The 21,407-nt window shown below is 38.8% G+C and overlaps 2 protein-coding genes across 2 annotated transcripts; one reads left to right on the forward strand and one right to left on the reverse strand.

Moving 5' to 3' along the window:
• Positions 1–721: 721 nt before the first annotated feature.
• Positions 722–7,042, forward strand: C10H10orf88 (chromosome 10 C10orf88 homolog). Its single transcript, XM_072424180.1, has 5 exons — positions 722–962; positions 1,252–1,537; positions 3,600–3,806; positions 4,444–4,751; positions 5,253–7,042. Exons 1-5 carry the CDS (start codon positions 841–843, stop codon positions 5,515–5,517), a joined length of 1,188 nt encoding a protein of 395 aa, XP_072280281.1. The 5' UTR covers positions 722–840; the 3' UTR covers positions 5,518–7,042.
• Positions 7,043–9,838: 2,796 nt separating this feature from the next.
• Positions 9,839–20,199, reverse strand: CUZD1 (CUB and zona pellucida like domains 1). The gene is made up of 9 exons (XM_072424433.1): positions 20,074–20,199; positions 17,501–17,630; positions 16,951–17,153; positions 15,477–15,624; positions 14,564–14,772; positions 14,012–14,184; positions 12,970–13,352; positions 11,031–11,296; positions 9,839–10,253 (listed from the first exon to the last, which is right to left on the reverse strand). The coding sequence occupies exons 1-9, from the start codon at positions 20,153–20,155 to the stop codon at positions 10,084–10,086; spliced, it is 1,764 nt and encodes a 587-aa protein (XP_072280534.1). The 5' UTR covers positions 20,156–20,199; the 3' UTR covers positions 9,839–10,083.
• Between the last annotated feature and the right edge of the window lie 1,208 nt (positions 20,200–21,407).

Here is a 21,407-nt window from a genome sequence, read left to right on the forward strand (position 1 = left end):
TGTCCCTACCATAGTTATATGTCATTATTACAGTCTAAGGTCAACGTTGGGGGCTAGCTAATTAACATGACTGCATGTTTTGGGATGTGGGAGAAAACACGAGGAGAACCTGCAAACTCCATGAGTCCTGGCTGAGATTCGAACCTGGGACCTAACACTGCAAAGGCCGGAGTGCTAACCACTGAGCCATCGTGGCATCCAATGGCCAATGGAAATCCAGCCCTGCACACAAGGCACAAATAATCTTATGGAAATTATTATCCTGAAAGTTATAGCCGCTAATAAAGCATCAAGGGTCTGTATCATTGTCGTCCCCTAGGTGGCGCTGTTGCATACAGTTTATGGATGAGAGTTAATTTAGATGAGGATAAAGCCAGTCCTATAACTCCGCCCACATATCAATCATCTAATACATGTCAGTCATCTAGCTCCGCACTAGTTACGCAGACGTAACTCCGCCCCCCCCCCCCGCACACCTGATACGTGATGTACATTAGAGTGGCGGCCATTTTTTCGAAGACTAAAAGTCCTCATCTATGTAAATTATTTGAAACTTTCGCTGTCTTCACTAGCAATGAAAACAGACTTGTAACGCGATGCTTCTGAAAAATGGCCGCTCGCACAGATGCCATAGGACTATGACAACATGGCCGCTGGCGACAGAAGACATACCCTATCTCTGTTTTTCCTCTAGTACTTCCTTTGATGAGCGGAAGTTGTGCTATGGGGAATTTGTTCCGCTCTCATTGATTTTGCATGTAGTGAGTGGCTCGACAGGCAGCCTGAGCTCTGTGTTATGACTGGGACAGGACTAGTAATGTCTTAACAGGGTTTGTTAAAATGAGTTCCCCGGGCCCTGTCCTGTGCTCCAGCTCCTGGCTCTGCCATTCTGAGCTCTCCTCTGTCTTACATGTGACAGACCAGGTCCAGTCTGCTGCTATCACCCCACAAAGCACGTCAAGGTGAGAACAGATTTTCATTGGCTCTTAACTCTGCTCCTCCTCTGCCTAAATGCTGCCACGCCCATTGTCCCTCCCCTGCAGAGCTGTCTGTTGCATTTTCCTGCTCTCTGTTGTATAACATTGGAAAATGTTCCCATTCAAGGCAATGGGAGCAGTTCTGAGGCTGCAGGCTGAATAGATATTTCAACTGATTTCATTGATTTGTAAATTTTAGGCACCTATGTGCCTCATTGGCTTTATATTGGTAGTTTATGGAATATTTTACCACGTTCTTTGTATCTTCTCTCAGGGAGGAATGCGTTGTTTTGGAGCTGCCATGTCCCCCCGATAAAGTCATCCCCTGCACCCTGACTGTGTCCTGCGTTGCTCAGGGGACGGACCGTCTTCTGGACCTCGGCTTATGCAGTGACGCCAGAACTATCGAGGTCTATAGCATCTCTCAGGATGGTCAGGAGGAGGAGTACCTGGGCACCAGCCGGGGAGAGAGATGTACCATCCAAACATGTCATGAACCTTTTACCTTGTACAGAGCCAGCTTGAAGTTTGATTTTCCTGTTCCTGCTTGTAAAGTCAAGGTACAACATTGTGTCTGCCTGCTTAAAGCACACCTGTCATTGGGGAGCTATGGAAGCTGATGGGTTGATGCTTCACCTTTGGTGGTTTCCGAGTTACTGACCCTGGAAAAAGTATATCATTTAGGGCAGTGGTCGCCAACCTTTGTGGACCTACGGATCACTAAACTTACAGGGTCCGGACCCCGCATGCGCAGGGATTTGTGTGTTACTCAAAGGGGAAGAAACTTCCCACAGAAGGACGTCATGATGCCAGAACCAGCCCACTCTCCTATCGAAGGCTCAGACACAACCCACCCACCACCCTGAGCCTGCGATCCATACAGGGGATATGGCCCACGGCTCTGGCCCCCTCTCAGGGGACACACCAGCCAAAGTCACGGACCACCGGTTGGCGACTGCTGCTTTAGGTGATCTGATACTTTTCGGATACTTATTGGTATTCAGTGTGTATGTTTTAGGTCTGTGACTCAGAAATATTAAAAACTGGGGACAACCAAGCCACTAGCATCATTCAGGAGAACAGCAGTGCTTCAGAGACTTTACACCTCTCAGGAGCAATGCAATCCTTTGCACGATGATCCAAAGGGTCATGCTTAAAGGGGTCTAGACCGGTGTAGCCATTTCCTGAACCAGGCAATTAGTGTAAAAAACTTTGCTCACAGTTTAGAGCTGTGACAGCCCCCCACCCTCCTCGTTCAACCAATCAATTTTTCTGTTCATTGTGGATATCTATATGTTGTCCTCTGAGGTGCACATATTACACCAGTGTTGTCTTCAGGAAACCCCTACTATACATGTAGTCGCCAGGTTACATATGGGATAAGGACTGTAGGTTTGTTCTTCAGTTGAATTTGTATGTAAGTCAGAACAGGTACGTCATTTTAATAAATGTAATTAGGATAGATGTTTGTCTCAACATAATATTAGGCAGCATGGTGTCATTTACTGTATAAAATCCTCACTGTGAAGTTAATCACAAACAAAGCAAATAAAAAAAAAATGAATAGAGCCTAGACATTCATTAACGTCTGGAGCAAGCTGTGCTTTGATTTGCAAACAGAAACAACTGCAGAGTTTGTCTTGGTCATTTAAGAGTTACCAGAGCTTGTAGAACAGCAAAAGATTTCTTCTGCAAGTCATGCAAATGGCCCTCCTCCCCCATCCAGCCCCTGTCCTGCACACAAATGAGCAGGGAAGCCCCGTTCAGATTTAGTAGAATGTCTTTAACTCAGGGACCACTTGTAATTACTATATCCACAGCTCACAGTACATTAGCCGGGTGGCCAGGAAGAAGAATGTCTCTTACACTCTTGACCAATGGGAAGACTGCCACCCTTACAGGTAGCCAGAAGGATCATTGGTATCTGTCAATCTGACCACAAACTGCTCATTACTCAAGGAACTCCTCTGGGGTTTCATGGAACCCTGGTTGAGAAACACTGTATTACACTATGAGATGGCTGAGGGCATGCTAGAGCAATTCACATTATGTATATGCCTTGGCCAGAAGCATTAAAATGGGTTTTCTTACTATAAAATGCAATATCTCCTATCAGATCATGTAAGGAAGGCCAGTGACCGCTTTGTACATAGTATCTGGCACATATATTGTTACCTCATGCTTGTATAAATCTGACTGTATGCAAAGTAAGCTGCCGAGCACAAACTTGATAGAGTGAGGCAATAAGGTAAATTCGAGTCCTTTTTACATCCCCTTTTGTCAAATCTAAAAATGCCTGTCTAGCTGAATACATGTAGGTGCTCAGAGATTGGCTGCACCTCACTATAACAAATAGTTCTTACAGCAGGAACTGGCAGACCTTTGCGCCATAGCACTGATTGTCTTCAATTGCTCCTCTGGGCTGCTCCTGCGTTTAGCAGAATTGACCCTGAGAATATTAAAAATACAACTACTAGGCCCACTGTGACACATTACTTAAGTGACCTGTTTATTTTAATTCTTTTTTATATGGATATTTTAGAATCATTGGTTGTTAGATACAGGTAGATAGAATTTGTTTTCTTGATATACAGACTGTGTTTTTTTTTTTTTCATACATAGCTTCTTTCACTTGGAGGAAAGCAAAGTATCGTTGTGGGTGAAATCTCAGTGCAAATGACATCCATCCCTGAGAGAATATCCCAGACTCCATCTTTGCTGGGGCCATCCATTAATCTAGAGCGTGTGCAGAGTATCATGGACAGCATGGGCGGAAAAATGTCACCTGGAGCCGAGCAGCTTATGAACATGGTGCGAGCACAACAGAAGGTGAGCATATATACACACTGGTCACAGTGCCTGCAATCTTTCAAGTCCTTTATAGCTGGACCTCCACAGTGAAAAAATCTGAATTCAACCTTGTATCAGCTAAGCTAAGACTGGAAGAGGGAGAAACCATCCAAGCAGCCAGTCAGTTGTGATGCATTGCTAACAGAAGGGGAGGTCAGAGGGATGGAGAGATATGAAATGGGATAAATAATGTAAGCCTTACATTATTGCAGTACCCTGGCCTTTATTGGTTATAAACTGACTGCTATGCGTAGTCCTGCCATATATTCCTAGTAAAAATGTAAATTAAGAAACATTAAACAATGTGGTTCTATAACTGTGGTTGGATAATTGAAGTGAATACTCACATAATTGGACTTTTTGTCTTTTAGAATTCCTAACCTATTTAGTAATTTAGCCTCTGTGTGTCCTCAGTAATTATATTTCTGTTACCTCGCTTGTCTGCTTGACGTGCGCAGAGATTTTATTCTCTTGTGTGAATGTATAGGGTTCACTGATTACATTTCTGTGTACCTCTCTGCTGTGTCTCTATTGTGTCTGCACTGATTGTGTTCCTTTGTATTTGTTTTTGTTAAGATCTGCAGTTCCCTTGAAATTATGTATTTGTTGCTTACAGAACCAAGCTCCCTTTGGGGCTCACTTGCTGCAGTTGTTTGGTAGCCTTCAGCCTATCAGTCAACAGAAGAAGGAGGACCCTAAAGAGGAAACCAAAAAGACTTTTGATACAAGAATGGAAGCTGGCCAGGGTTTGCCCTCCAACCAACAATCATCAGCCATTGACGTCAAGTCTGTGATGTCCTCATTTATGCAGAACCAACTGGGGAAGGCTGTCTCCCCTGAGTCTGTTCTGCCTCTCTTTGCTAATCTTGCTGTGCAGAGCAACACCAATCGAGACAGTGAAAGGAAACCCTGTTCAGTGCCAAGGTAACCTGGGCCACCAGTGCACAAATCTTAATGCCCTGCTCTAACAATGTAATTTTTCCTTAGTAAGGTTTGGTTAGAGCGAGGGATCCTCTGTTGGGCTCTAATTGTCCGTGTCTCTCTGCTGTCACACTTTAAGACAGAGGACGTCACCAAAATAGTGAGACATAGAGAAAAAAGCATCAGGTTTAGAACCTACTTCACTTGTTGTTTTTTTGGATATATTACTGCTTACTTATAACGACTGGACGATTTTTCTTTCCTGTGTGTCTACAGTCACCAGTTGGGATTCATTAAAAAAAAAATCTGACAAAGATTAAAAGGTGAACATTGTTCTTATGGCACAGTTGTAGATTTCATATTGATGGCTTTTTTTACATCTTGTCTGGAATTGTTCTTTAACATTCTTTTACATTTTAGTGCTACATTTGAAAGTTTTGTTAGATTTTTATTACTGTATGTGTAATTATATTTGAAGTAACATTGTTAATAATTTTATTGCAGAGAAGACAAGCTAGATCCAGCGTTGGAGCAAGTGCTGTCTACTCACATGGAACGTATGGAGAGGAATCTTATGAAGCACATTGATCAGAGGATGAGATGTTTACAGGAGCACTTGGACTCCAGAATAGACCAATTATTAGTATGTTTACTGGAGAGAAGCGGCAGGTCCGATTCACGTCCTGTAACTTTTGGAGACAAACTTGTTAATGGGCACATGGATTACACACATGATGACAGTGACTGTAATGTACTGCCAGTGAGTTAGCATACACTGGCGCCTGATGATCTGATCAGACTGACACTTAATGGTCAGGGTATTCTGTTAGTAAGATTTATATTCTTGCTTGTATAAAAGAGTCCCACATTGATGTGAATGCTTTCCTCTCACCAAGGCCAATTTTTAAACGCTAGGAAAAGGAAACTGTGCTGTCACACAGTATTGGCACAGATAAATGCGGTTTATTCCTATGATCCAAATATCGGCCATCTGGATCCATGAAACTAATATTTTAAACTATGCCAGCTACACAACACATAACTTGTCAATATAAGCCTGTGAACAGCAATATGTAAATTGACCTGTTCATTTTAAGTGTATGTAGCTGTTACCCAACAGTTTCTTCAGCTGTGGGGCAAATTTTTATTGGAATTGAAGGTGTAAAGAGACCCTGTCAACAAAAACAAAGTTGCCTGGAGGTGAAGCTGTATAAAACATGCCTATCCTTTTCCTTGGCCACTGGAGAAATTATGAGATACTGCTGGCTAGATATTTCTAGTATTTGACACACTTTTGGTAATGGCGAGTATCCTGTTCCCCGCTGTACTCTGTGGTTTCTTTTACCAGCCTTGTGTCAGTATCTTCTGTAGTGACATAGGGTTGGATGGGGATCACACATGGGGACTATACGTCAAAACCCCTAGAAGTGTGCTAAATGCTGGAAAATCTTCAGCAGTATTGTGTGCAAGGCAGCATAACGGGTAAATAAAAAAAAATGTTTTTTGTTTTCATGACCAGGTGACAGGGTTACTTTAAAGCTCTTTATCAATATTAATTTATATAAAACACTAATGTTTTCATCTATTGTAAAAACTTTTTTAGTCTGTATCCTTTTCGGGTTAATAAAGCAAACTGTTCAGAGCAGATGCATGAATCATGTCTCTGCTATATTAGTAATGTTGTAGTACTACAGGTCTACAATTATACTTGAGCTGCTTTTTAAAGTATTCTGGATTTAAATGATCAGTTTCTCCAAAATAAAAAAGACGATGAAACAATGAAAATCGTTCAATAGCCCTTTTTTCAGATTTTTAGAGTCCAACAAATAACCTGGAATAAACTTGTTGTCTAGTTTTAGCCCTTCACATGGTCTTGCTCTATCTGTTGCATTCTCTGTTGTTGTATAAAAATAATTAAAATGCCAACAAGGAGAGCGAGATCAACTAGAAAAAGCAGTGTGATATGGGCAGAGCTGGGAGCTGCTTACAGTGATGTCAGGTTGGTTGGTCCTCGATCAGTTATTTAAATGTCATTTTTAGCTGCTGTGTGATTCAGCTCTTCCACCCAAACTATATACCAGTGTCAAGTGAATTTGCAGTTGTGAGTACTTTCTCAACAAATTCTAATAACTCCACCGAGGCAGTAAAAGTTTTTATAATAGGAAGGCTGTTTTCATCAAATGACAGGTACACTTTAAAATCATACTTTACTGTATAATTGACACCGTTATTACCATTATTACGTAATGTTTGTCATGTCACAAGTTGTCAATAAAAACATACAACAAAGCTGAGCAGCAGGACCCCGTGTCTACATTTGTGTATACAGTTGTGTAATAAGAACACTGCAAAGGACAGTTTGCTTGCAGAACGATCACATAGCATACGACTAATATAATTTATATTGTTTGGAAAACACAGAAACCATTATATAGTTACATAGTAAGGCAGGTTTAAAAAAAAACAAGTCCATCAAGTTCAACCCCTAGGGAAATAAACATATCCCAGTTATAAAACCCTATGGACATAGTTGATTATGAGAAAGTAAACTTAATATGGCACCGCCTATGAGCACTGATTTCTGGAAGCGCAGCAGTGAGAACTCAGTCAGATCTCAGCTGCTTTGTCAAAGACTTAGAACAGGTTCTGTGTGTGTTTTTTAGAGGGAAAAATGACAGATGTGAGTTTATCACACCAACACAGATAACTACTGTAAATATTAAAGGAACTTTACCATATGTTTATGTCACAGCAGACACTGCAGCAATCATAGATCAAAGCTAGGAGAGGTGACTAGAACACAAGTCCTTCAGGCTGTGACCTTAAGTATGCAGAGACACAAAAACATTTCACACATCTTTCTCAGAGACAGATGCTTCTTTGAAGCTTTTGCACGGCTACTTCGGTTACAGAATATTACCTGCTATATATATATATATATATATATATATATATATGCATACAATCATGGCCAAAAATATTGGCACCCTTGCATTTATATCAGAAAATGCATAACGAATGCAATTACAAATGCTTTGGTATTGTCATGTTTATTTATTTTGTTGGCACTGGAAAACACATAAAAAGAGATGTTCCGCACTCTACGTATTTGTAATTCTTCTGGGAGAAGTGCATTTTCAGTACTAAAAGCGGTATCCCAGAGCCACACTCGAGGTGGAATTGCAAGGGAGTTTTAATGCTTACCTGGTCCCCACGTGCCTGCGGCGTCCTCTAGCGGTGCCCTCCAGTGATGTCTGGCATCTGCTTCCCCTGGGGATGCCCGCCTGGCATCTGTGTAGCTGCGTCCCCAGCATGTAAACGTTGGGGATATGAGGCCAGGGGACTCAGATGCTGTCTGGGCATGGGACATGCAAGCCTAAGCTGGGAGGCAGGAAATTCAAAATAAAAAAATACAGTATTCTTAAATGTACCGCTTTGACATTTAAAAATACTTCATATTCAGACCGCTAGGGAGGATAATTGCTGACTCCTATCTTTTAAAACCAACACCAGGATTTTATATACCCCTCAGACACTTCTGTGTGATAGGTCGAAGATGTCTTTCTGTTTCTTCATCTTAACCATTTATAAATGTTTTCACACATATTCACGTAATTTTGTAATTGGACTCACTTGAAAAAAATAGTTTCATTCATTAAACTCAAATATATTATTTCAATAACATCAAAATGTCTTGCATTGCAATTCTGTCTTTTTAAACTTAAATATCAATTGAAAATACAATATAATTTTATCAAATATATAAAAACATTGAATAATATATGGTCACCTCTACACAATGCCATCTGTAGACCCCAAAAAAGTAATTACACATTTCTCAGCGAATCAATATGTCTTGTATTAAAATGGAAGTAAAACAATTCTGGCAGCTGAATTGGTAATGTGCCTATAAATCAAGCCTCCCCAATACAACCGCTTTTTCTGCATACAGAGTAACAGTGGGTATATGTGACTTTTTTATATGTATTACTTAAAGCCCCAAATTTCCTTTGTCTTCAGTCAGGCTTTCCATTTGCCACTGTACATTCCATATATTGTATTATGTCTATTGCCTTTCTACATTTACAATTGGCAAAATAAAAAAATGTCATAATTGATCCAGTCTGTCAACCCCAGGTAGAGGTTTTAGAAAAAAGAATAATTTGGATCTAAAGTGTCCTTTCCTATCCTCCATCCATGGTATTAAATAGGCTTAAGCAAGTCAAAGTGTTCCATTTTGATCCTTGCAAGCACACCAGCTTGCCTGCCCAGCTATTGACAAAGCTGCTGTTCTTTCATATTCAATACAGCACTATATCGTACTATAAACACAGGCAATGTGTCCCAGCTGTTAAGATCCAATTCTGGTGCTTGTGATGTAATTTCCCAACTTACTTGCATCAGGATAAAACACATTACACATCTGCTGGATGCAGAACAGGTACACTATGTCTATTACACCACACTTTCATGTGCTACTCTGTACATGGGGAAGAAGCAAAAGGGGTTTTCATTTATAAGGGGGGCAAGGTGAAGAAGGACCAAACTACTCAGAAAAGCATCAAAATATGCCTGGAACATTTGTGTTAACCAAGGAGCACATTTTCGGTTAGCTTGTTAAAATCATTCTTAATACCTTTGATCTATATGAAGCATGAATTACCAGGGGAAAATGATATTACATAAATGGTTGGATTTAGATCCACCCACACTCCGGCTCTTTAAAGAAAAGTCGGCCCATGTCCATAGAATGACCTGAAGAAAGAGTCCAAGGAGTCTCAAGATTTTTTGAAACGTGGGAGTCATATATAGAAATTTAGTATCACCCAATAAAACAACAAATAAAAACCAGTGAACATACATCATGGTATACCTGGATAATGATCCCCCAGTTGTTATAGAAGAAAACTAATCTTGAAGTTATTGTACATGTGTATTTTGTTAACTGAAGTGTTTGTATACCCTGTTTAGATGTTATATGTAACCTTCTTTTGTATAATGATACATCCTTGAATACAAATATATAAAAATAAAATCATTCCTAAGACTGGATAATTGTTTTACAGGATAAGGATAAGGCCTCCTGATCATCAAGTTAAAAATTGTATTTCTTTATTCAATTTAGCACAAAGAGCTATTCAAATATAGAACTTCAGTTACCCTATGGGGTGGTAATATTAGAAATGAAATAGGAACACATGTTTGATATATATGGCGAAATCATTTTATATTGGTAGAACAATCATTTATACTTATACATATATTTTCTTCAGATACAGGATTTGGGTTCTGTGGGAGCATTGCAGAGTATTCAGTATGTGTGCAGAGTCACCAGTTAGTGTGTAGCTACTGCATGGTATCTGTAGCCCCTGGGTTCTCTTCTGGAGTACCTGAGTACCACAAATGCCAGGATGAGGACATTGATTACCAGTACAGAGATGCCCATCACATACAAGCTGGTCTGGTCTGTCTTCACAACATCTTCTGTCTTCTCGCTGACGGAACCTGGAGAAAGAAGATTTGGAAATATAATATATATCAAATTTACAGGGCAAAAGGACGGGGACAATAAAGGGCAGGGCACAGTGAAAGCAGAATAGTTCAGGTCACAGTCTGCCTGATAGCTGGTATTTGGGGTATACCTTAAAATTCTGCCTCCACTACAGACCAGTGGCCTGTTTATAAGGAACCTCAAGAAATCGAGAAATTTTTCATATTAAGAGATGTGCACATGGGAAGGACAATTTTTTACAATTCCCTGGGGGCTCATTTATAAAAGAACTAGTGATTAGATAAAAGATGAGCAATTTCTCTATTCCTCCATTTCTTTGTGATGAGCACTTTTATAATGTACACTAAATACAAAAATAAGAGTGATGGTCAGGAACTGATTGCTGTACTGTAAATAACCTTTAAATGGCTTTTAGAAATATTATTCACCTGAATGCACTACTGTTCCCTTTTTTAAGCCTTATGGACAGTTTTGGGATAATAAGAAACCCACAGACTTACAATGCGGCTGCTGATCACCTACATCTTAAAGTGCAAAAGTGGTGGACTGGGTTTTTCAAACAAACACTGCTAATTTCTTTTACAGCCTATGGTGTTCTCTCCTGTGGTGATCGCTAATTTAAAACAATCAGGATGTTCATTTGCTAATTTTCACTTTTTATAAATAGAGCGATTGGAAAAATTATATTTATTGTGTATAGTAAATGATAAATTAGTCCCAATGGCTCAATGAGACGTTGGAAGCCATATGGATGCTATTGATGATCTCACCTGCAGCCTCAGGCTCACTGTGACGTTTCAGACGGAGGGGTCCCAGCACGGCATTGGTTTTCCACATAGTGGATCCCAGGTCCCTACGCTTACGTGTGACACATCCTTGATTGCAGCGGGATCCCGAGTCATTAATATCACAGATTACCAACTGGCATTGGAGATACACAGATGGGTGGGCATTCAGGAATTTGAAGGCACTGAAGTTAAATCTGGCATAGCGACTTCCAGATGGAAAGTTGTGGTAAGTGTTGTCCTTTATACATCTGGTGGGAAGGACACAAAAACATACTAAAATAAAATCAGCGAAGAATAGCCACGTGATAGCTTTATTTAATAAATAACTGGCTGCCAGTATTACCTGAACGTTACCATACCTTTGGAAAATGGTGAAATAACGAATGCTTCTCACAATGGAAGTAGTTTTAATATGGATACAATTACAACTACAACTACATATGTTTTTCCTAAGCTGCCCATTGTAAAATAGATTTCATGGTATTATGCACAGAGAAGTGATTTTGTACAGAAGGTTTAAAAAGCATAGGACAAATTTTTGGAGTTTCTGAATTTTGTCTCCATTTTGTTAATGAACATAGGATAATTTACTATGTGATTAAACAGATGGGTTATCCTTTGGGCTCCACCACTCTACCATGATTTACTTTCAGAAGTGGAAAGTCCTTAAAGTGGAAATGCTGGTAGCTAGCCAAGCAGTTAACTTTTATATTTGTTGGGTTTAGTGTGTATGGTGATAATTGAAGCTCCATGACAAATACCTATAGGTTAGGTACATATTACTAAAGTAATCCTAATGTATTACATGTTTCCATCTTAAGACATGACCATTTTATTCAATGAGTTTGGGTTCCATCGGTACAATTAGCTTCTGCCCAGATTATACTTTTGTTTATTGTTGGCCAAACAGATGGAATAAATTGCCAGATGGAATAAATAGTCACATACTCCCTACATAGATGCTAGTTCCAGGGTTACCAGGTCATTATATGGCCACTGGTGGTGGATGACCTTGTGCTGCAGGCAGTGATTACTTTGCTTGTAAGCTAAATGCAACAAGCACAGTGCTAACCTCCCGAGCAATCAGGGCCAAAGACATTACCCGGGATCACAAGGGCTGAGCATATATGCCAAAGGGTTAAACAGGGGCATATTCATAAACAAAGACTAGATGAGGGCAGCCGGTGATCTACTGAGATCAGGTCAAATGCTGGAAACCAAGCTGGTCAGGGATAACCTACAGACCAGGTAACAGTAGCTAGAGGAGTCATAACCAGAGATATAGGTGTAGTAACAGTAATACATTTGTGAATGTGGAATTGGAAACACTCCATTGACAGGATAACAAGATCTAGAATTGGGGCTAGTATACAAGGTACAAGATATATGAGAGATCCACATCCCAGCATATAGCTATAAAAGCAATCAAAACATTGAATAGATACATCTTTTACAATGGTGTAGGGAAATCAATAAGCCTGCCCTTTTGCCACATATGTATGTGTACAGCCCACCGAACAAGTAAATGGTGCTGGTGAACCTACTTGAGAGCACAAAAAAATAGATCTATAGGGCAGTTAACCAGGCTGTAGGCAAGAGAAAGCACAAAGCAAGAAACAAGTAGAAGAAATGGAAAGCAGAAAATACAAGTAGACACAGCATGCAGAGTATAGGTATGATCATGTCATCAAGAATACCCATTAACCTCAGTGTGTAGCTCACTCCATATGGAGCCTTTGGTTTTATCTGTTTAGTGATGATGTTGTTAGCAATTTTAGTGGCTTGATAGGTATACTAAAGAAGTCTTTAATATAACTATAGATGGCTGAGTTAACTCCAAGTAATTGTAAGTTTATACCCACTTGTGTTACCTATTACTCTGCATAGATAGAGATATAAGAGGTTATTACTGCCTACTTACCCCCGTCTAATGAGATCATAATTAGGTGCTTGGAAATTAGCCTGTGGGGAGGCAAAGCAAGTGTCTACAAACACAGTGAGGTCAGGATCTGAAGACTGGACTGTGGCTTGGAGGAACACAGATTCATTAAGTTCAATAAAGTATGGGGATTCCAGCACTGGAGCGATGAAGTCCTCGTTTGGGTAGAAGGCTAGGCTAACATCATACTTTCCAGACTCTGCCTGATCCTGGATGATGTCGTTCTCGGTCACATACATGATCTCAGCGATGGAGTCACTCTCCAGTTCACAGGTGACAATGATCTGCAGCTGTCTATGCCTTGTGATTACTCCAGCTGTACTGGCAAAGATGGTGTTGGTGTAGTAAACTGTATGATCCTTCACCTGTATTTAAATGAAAAATATAAGTTTAAGGAGATAATAGCAGAAATGTTTGAATCAAGCCATTGGGCCCATTGCATCAACCTATTGATTTATATACTTGTTGAATAGTTATGTTACTGGTAAATTTGGAGAATCATGAGGAAAATCAAGATCTTCACAAGCATATTATTTCTCAATTAAATTATAGTTCTCATACTCATTTTTCTATTACAAACAAGGCGAGTGACAGGCTTGTCAATTATCATTCATAAAGCTAATAGCCATCTTTTCTGCAACATCCAGCCTATTGCAAGAAGGCACAGCCTACATAATAGTAGCAACTCTGCTCTGAATCCTGGAGCAGTGCAGAATTGTTGCCACCCTATCATATTAAACTGGATTAGGTGGACTTCACTGTTCACATCAACAGGTATTTGTGTGACTTTGTAGGAGATCTAAGAGGAAATTATAAGAGCTAAAACACCTATAATTATTGCAGCATATTTTTTTATTGGGAGGCCATAGTTTTACTTTAATTTTCTAACTCATATATAAGTAGATTCCTGGAAAATTCTGGTGGGTTTTACAGTCAACAGAATGTTCTTCACTTAAATGTCAGTTTGCCAAGGCAATGTCCGTTATTTTTTTTTTACATAAAAGTGAATGTACTGCATGCCTACCTTCTTAACTGTACCACAGCTTCCAAAGGGCACCTCAAATACAATAGGATTAGCAGAATTGGCAACACATGTTTTATTAATCAGTGTCAGCTCATTTGCATTGTATCCCAGTGAATTGATGTAATCTGGATTGATAAGAACAGTCATAGAGTCTCCAGAACATGACAATGAGCCTAAAAATAAACACAAATCCAATAAATATTTTTTGGCATAAAACCTAAAGTACAATAGAGTGACATAAAATATGAACATTGCCTAGAAGTTCCTAGATTGCTCCAACCATCTCTTGGGTGTTTGGCATTTCGTCTTCTTGTCCTAAATATGTTCTATAAATTATAAAATGAAGGCCTGTGCAATTCAAATGCTTTTCTTGGAAAAAAGATAATCAATGTTTACATTTAAAGTCTTCACCTATAATTATGAGTTAAATTAGGGATTTTGGCCAGATCAGCCTTTAATTTACTCTAAGATATTCACTATAAAGCATCTTCTATTCACAAAATCTTGCTGCAAAAAGTTTTTAAAATTGTATATTTTCTGTTTAACACTCACTGTTTGCCTTTGGTGTGGCAATGTAATCAACAGAGAAGCCAAAATAGTTGTTGGCGTAATCTGCACTGAACACCAAAGTGAAGGCATTGGAGGACGTCTCCACCTCCCCCACTGTACGACCACACAGCACATCCTTCAGAGGGGAGTTTGTAGTTGGGCCATCAAACACGGCAACAAAATCAAATCGGCAAGCTACATCTGGTTCAACACTACAGAGAAAACAACAGAGCAACCAATGTCACATAAGCATACACTTTGAGATTTGACAATGCAAAGCGCATATATCCAAGTCTATCTCTGACTACAGAGTGTTATTTGTTAATGAACATTTCACATCACCTTTTCCTTTCTTTATTAAATTCCCAATCCAAGGAACCATATTATGTGTCACAATTACTACGTTTTAGGAACAAGATTATAAAACTTTTGTGCCTAACATAATTCTGTCAACAACGTTATCCCAGAGAAAAGGGCGTTAAAACCTTTACTGAATTGCCCAGCTGCAAAATTAAATTAAAGTATACATTTTATGAGCTGATGAGCAGCTGGCACCTAATTTAGGTGATTTATCACCAAGAATGGGCAAGAAATGCAATATATACCCCAGCAATGTTCAGTGTGACCTGCCTGCTATAGGGTCAGATGGACAGTTCCTTTTTTTACAACTGAAAGTTGACTTTCCAGAGAATTTGGAGGGTCTGCTTTTCTGGCAGTACCTTGCTTTAGTACTTTGAATGGAATATTCCCAACCCTCCCCCCTCAAAAAATTAAAATACTGCATATTAAAAAAAAAAGTATCATGCCACCGTAGGTTCTGGCTTGTACTTTTTCATCTCTAGTCCAAAGACTCCCAAACTACCAGCAGATTTCCAGTTCCAGCTTTCCTACAATGTAATCTACAGAAATAACTTACAAGACTTCACTAAATGACAGCTTGGCTTTGGTGTTCTTTGGTGTTTCCACGTGCCAGACACAGTACGTAAAAGGTTGGTGCCGGTTTGGATAATTGGGACTGGAAATTTTTCCTGAATAACCACGGAGGTTTCCACCACACTTTACATCTTTAGGAATAAAAATGGAATTAGACTGTATGCATCCTAAATAAAATGACTGTTAAAGGGTGGTGTAAGTCATGGAAATATTCTCTAAACTTTTTGGCAAAATAGCAAATGTTGCTTTGAATTTGTTCAGCAATGAACTTCTCTTCTTTGCTCCATTCTGGTCTGGTAAATGTAAAATTAAAAGTACTTTGGTTTAGCTCTTTAGTAAATGCCAAACCATACCTGATGACCTTGCAAGAAATCATGTAAGTTATTTACTTTCTTTACTGCATTCTTATAAGTAAAAATTGTTCACAACTTTTCCAATAGACTACAGATCACTCCTATGTAATATAGAGCAAGTAAAGTATTCTGAAGTCCTTACACGGTTCATTTTCAAGGGCTGCTCCTCCATAGTTTCTGTACATTACATGAACACTGTCATCCTAAGACAAGAAGTGTGTTACCAACAATATACCGGTAACTAAAACAGATGCAGCCACCACATCTATTGAATGTCATGTTCCAATTGATCATATATATATATATATATATATATATATATATATATATATATATATAAAATGTGTTTAATGTGTGCAGGGAATTTCAATGAATCAAACTACAAATCTCTATTTTTACAGAAGGTTTTAACAGTCTGAAATTATTTTAAATTCCACACTTTGGTCCAAATTTTCTTTATTAAATGTAAATAAATCCAAGAAAAAAATAAAATATATACACAAGCTTTCCAGTCGATAGATTTGGTGGTTACATTATTTTCTTTTTTATGGCCTTTTGCCTTCTTTTACACCTTAATGTCCTGCCAGCAACTTTTAAGTGATAATGCTCACTCATTTTACATTAACTGTTGAGAGTCAGAATTGTCACCCTAGGAGAACGCCCCATCTCCTTTTCTTCATACCATATGGGAAGCATTTTGGAATCCACATAAATAGCTGAGAATAATAACTTTTGTATAGAGTTTTAAATAAAATCTGCAAGAGACTGCCTGCTTTTAATATTGAGTGTGTCCCCATTGGGGAGAATAACTCACTTTTAGGCTCAATGACCACTGTCTCCAACACAGAACCTAATGGAGAATCCAGCATAATATAATAAATTGTCACATGAACAACTCTTTCAATAGAGACAGCTGTTCTGATTAGAACTGTCTAAATGGAGATCTGCTCTTTCTTCCTGTTGTGTCTCTAAAATAGGAAATGAAGACATTTTTTCAATTATCAATGGCCTTACCCATTTTTTATACTATTCACAACAGGAAAAACCCATCAATAATATTTCTTGTTGAAGATTGTAAAACTTCTTGTCCAGTGGATGACTTACCATTTGCAGGAGTTACTGAGTAATACAACAAATATGCATTCCTTGTAAGAGCATCGGAGTTAGTAAACACCCTGACATACACATTGCCTGGGGATTCAAAGGCAGCAATGCCAGGAGAGTTTGGGCACAACACTCCCAGCTCTCCAAAATCCTCATTCAGTATAGTTATGTTCTCCTGTGAACAGTCTGCAGATGGATTCAACCTGCAGGAAAAGAACAATGACATCATCACAACAAAATATAAGGAGACAACTCGTGAACTGCTAAGGAGAATGCTGGTAGGAAAAGAAAGAGAGACAGAGATGAGCTTATTGCTGGTATGCTAGGGACATTCTAGGCTCAGAAGTGGGTTAAATGATACTGGACATCACATTGAGGACATATAGCAACATAGAATGTAATGCAATGAACGCCCAGAACTCTCTTTATAAATTTTATGATATTGATGTGACCAATAATATTTTTGGGCTTTTCTCATTGGAGCAGTCAGAAAAACAAATAATGCTTTCCATAGGTCACTACAATAATCCTTTCGCCTTTGTGTTCTTACTCAAGCACAGAGAAGATTACTCTGGTGGTCTCATTGGCCGGTCTCACTATGCTCCAGGTACAGTCCATGTCTTGGGCAGCTTGGATCTGGACAGGTTTGTAGGTCTCTGAAAAGCTGGCTCCACATCGAGCTGCATTGGAAAGAAATACATAATACGTTGGTCCATTCTACTCTCATATTTTGAATAAAGTGTGGTTGTCAGGGGTGGGAAACACATGGAATGCAGAAGTCAGGAGTGTTTGATATATAAAGTAAAGGAGTGAAAGTGTGATGTGAATTTTTTTTTTTTTTTTTGCAAACTATTAGGTGTGCTAGGAAACGTTGTATTGTTGCTTTTGTAAAACCCCCTTTAAATGTGCACTTTGGCTTTGAAGCTAAAGATTAGTTGGAGTGTTTGTTTTTTTTTTTAGTATTTTCTTGTTGTATTTGGTGTGGTGACGTGCTGGGGTTCTTCAGCTGCCGTTGTGTTGTCCTGGGCTTTTGGTGAGTCTCTGCGCCTTAAAGGGGAAAGGGAGGCCTCCAGGCACGCCAGTTCCTATACAGGTAGTCCCCAGGTTAAGGACATCCAACATACGGATGACTCCTAGATACAAAGGGGGCTTCCCTGCTCCCTCGTGTACAGGACGGAGGCTTGGAGGGGGGAGGGGGCCAGTTTGCATGACTTGCAGAGGAAATCTTTTGCTAAACACAGCTGAGGTTGTGGGTGATCTTAGGGGGGTGAGCTCTTTCTGCAGCTTCTTGTAACTCTTTTAATGACCAAGAAAAACTGTGCAGTTGTTTCTTTTTGCATATCAAAGCACAGATTGCTCCAGAAGTTAATGAATATCTAGGCTCCATAAAGTTTCTTCTTTTGTTGCTTTGTTTGTGATTACCGTATTTTTCGGACCATAAGACGCTCCGGACTATAAGACGCACCAGGTTTTCCGCACAAGGGAAAACAAGAAAAAAAAAATTGATTTGATTTCCACTGAGATCCAGCGTGCGGCACTTGTGCCCGCCCACGAAGGCGGTGCCGATCGGCATTCATCAAATCAATCGGCTCTGACTTACATACAAATTCAACTTAAGAACAAAACTACAGTCCCTATCTCGTATGTACCCGGGAGACTACCTGTATATTCATTGCTATATATGCAGTGAATAGAATTGAAGGAACTCTGATTTATATTTTGAATCTAACTCACACCTCATTTTTTAACATAAAATAGTTCACGTTTTTTTAAACCTTTTTATGTTTGTCAGGAGAATTTGATGCACAGGGTGCAGGGGTCAGATAGTACATAACATACAGAGTGCAGGTTGCAGGTTTTATGGAATATGTAATGCACAAAACACAAACGTCTCTTAAAAGCTGATATCCTCCCCAAGCTAAAAATTCGGCATCCTACACAACAATTGTGTTTACTGCTTCTTCTCTCAGTGCAAAATGTTATACTTCCCCCTTCTTGTAGTTTGTAGGAAGCTCATTCAGATAAGAAGAAAGCCTTAATGTGAAGCACATTAATACATTGTAAGCAATCAAAACACTAACAAGTGACCAATTATTTGACTTTATAGACATCAAAAACTACAAAAGGATTGCACAAATATTTAAAATGTTAGTGACTGTTATTTAAATATCAATAAAATGTTAGCACATTAACATGTTTGCATCAACTGGTATCAGCATGGATAAATGATCAGTAAATATTGCAAGGACTTTTCATCAATTCCTCACAATTCCTTTATTCCTTTCTATTTGTCCTAAAAAAAATTGTGGATTGCCTAACTATATGAAATATTAAACTGTCTGGGCTGAGACTGCTTTGGATATCACTGAACAATCTCTAGGGACTTATTCATAACAGGGTGAACAGGCTGTGCCAGAAAAATGATTCTGATTGCCAATTTAGGTTACTTATGATAAGGTGATCTACCTGTTACCTGATCACAAGTTGGCTTCTTTGTGTCTATAGCAAAAGGAGCAACATGTGCATCCGTTTACGTCTGAACAGTCCCAAAATGTATCTCAACAAAGTTAAAACATGAGGATAGCTTTTATTTGACATCTGGCTCAGTGCAGACCTCTGGGAAAAGCAGAGATCCAATCAATAAATTGAGGAAATTCTTTAAACCAGAATAGAAATTTACCAAATGAGTTGAGAAACTTTAAAAATGATTAAATCAAATTCTGTAAAAAGTGTCTGTATATGATTAGATTAGCAATAGAAGTAGAAATTGACATTTGATATATTTGAAAAACTGAGTAATTATTTTAATGATTTTTGAGCGAAAATTCTTATCCAGTTTGTAAATCAGCATCATTGGCTCTGATTGGCCGTTTGCCAAATTTAGAAAATATATACCTGGCAATGATTTCATATGGAAATGTTTATAAATATAAATTACATTATGGCTTGAATAGTATTTTCATATAGTCTTTTTTAACAAAAACAATGAAATATTTCCATAACTATCCCCAATGTTGATATTTTCTTGCTAATGCACTCCTATTCAAGAATAATATTTGAAAAAGTTGATTGTATTTCATATTTAACATTTCAAGTAATAACACAATGGATATATTTACATACCCTCAGGTTGGACAGCCTTGTCTTGAGCTAGTGAAGAGGTAAAAAGTAGGAGCAGGGCTATAAGAGACCCCACTGGAGACATCTTGGGGAAGACGTTCACATGAATGTGATGTACAGGAAGAGTAAATGAATAAATATATGTATCGACCTGCAGAAATGACCCGTCCTTCCTAAGTTTTCATTGGAGCACTTTGTGATAGTCACAGATGGCAATTCTCATTGACTTTCATAAGGCTTCCAAAGCGAGGGGCGTATGCAGGAAACCAACACCTGCTCAGTTCTCATAAATGTTCTGGAATATTTAGATAAATACCAAAATGTAGAGGATGTATTGTACTGTTTAATGTAATCTTTAAGATACAAAAGTTTAATGAGGTTTTTCTCCTCGCCCACTTGCTCATGCTCCAGTTGATCACTTTGACTGGCTGCATAATGAAACACAGTCATTGGGATACATGTATCTTAATATTAGTTTTATTATTATTTACATATTGCCAATACATTATGCAGCACTGTACATTACACAGCAAATGAGGACCCTGGCCAAAGGAGCTTACAATCTAAGGGGTGGGGGAATTGGCACACAATAGGAGGGGAGATCAGGAATGGTGGGTACGTATTATGGTACGCATTAGGACCGGTGAGTTTAGCTTCTCTTTAAAATACATTTACCAAACTTTCCCTTACTACCTACACATACCAGAACGATCTATTTTTATGAAGCTTTCTTTCCACCATGGTTCCACCTGCTGGCTGCAACATTATGAATATGTCTCTTTAATGTTTTTCTCAGCACTACATTACTTTTATACCAGCTTTTCAAAATAAAAATTTTTGATGAAATGTTTAGGACCGTCACGCTAAACCTTGTGAAACCACATAATTCCACCTCATTGTTAGGGATTCCTTGAACTGTTGTTGATGTTTCATGATATCTGGATAGTTATAGAGCCAAAACCACTTGGTAAAGCCATCTGCATGACTCTAATTATGTTTTTTAGGTGTATATAAGGATGCTATTACAGGTAGTCCCCAGGTTACATACAAGATAGGGACTGTAGATTTGTTCTTAAGTTGAATTTGTATGTAAGTTGGAACAGGTACATTATTTTAATAAATGCAATTAGGACAGATGTTTGTCTCAACATTTTGTTCATTTTTACCTTTCTGTGCATGCATAGCATGGTGTCAGTTACTGTAAAATCCTCACTGTGTGTTAATCACAAACAAAGCAAAAAAAGTTGACAGTTTTTGGCCTGTTATGCTCTGTATTATCTTGTACTTTTTCGAACTGTCATATCTCATTGCAATGTTTATTATTGGTTGTTATAACT

Source organism: Pyxicephalus adspersus, chromosome 10 (assembly GCF_032062135.1).
Source record: "Pyxicephalus adspersus chromosome 10, UCB_Pads_2.0, whole genome shotgun sequence".
NCBI classification, from domain to species: Eukaryota; Metazoa; Chordata; class Amphibia; order Anura; family Pyxicephalidae; genus Pyxicephalus; species Pyxicephalus adspersus.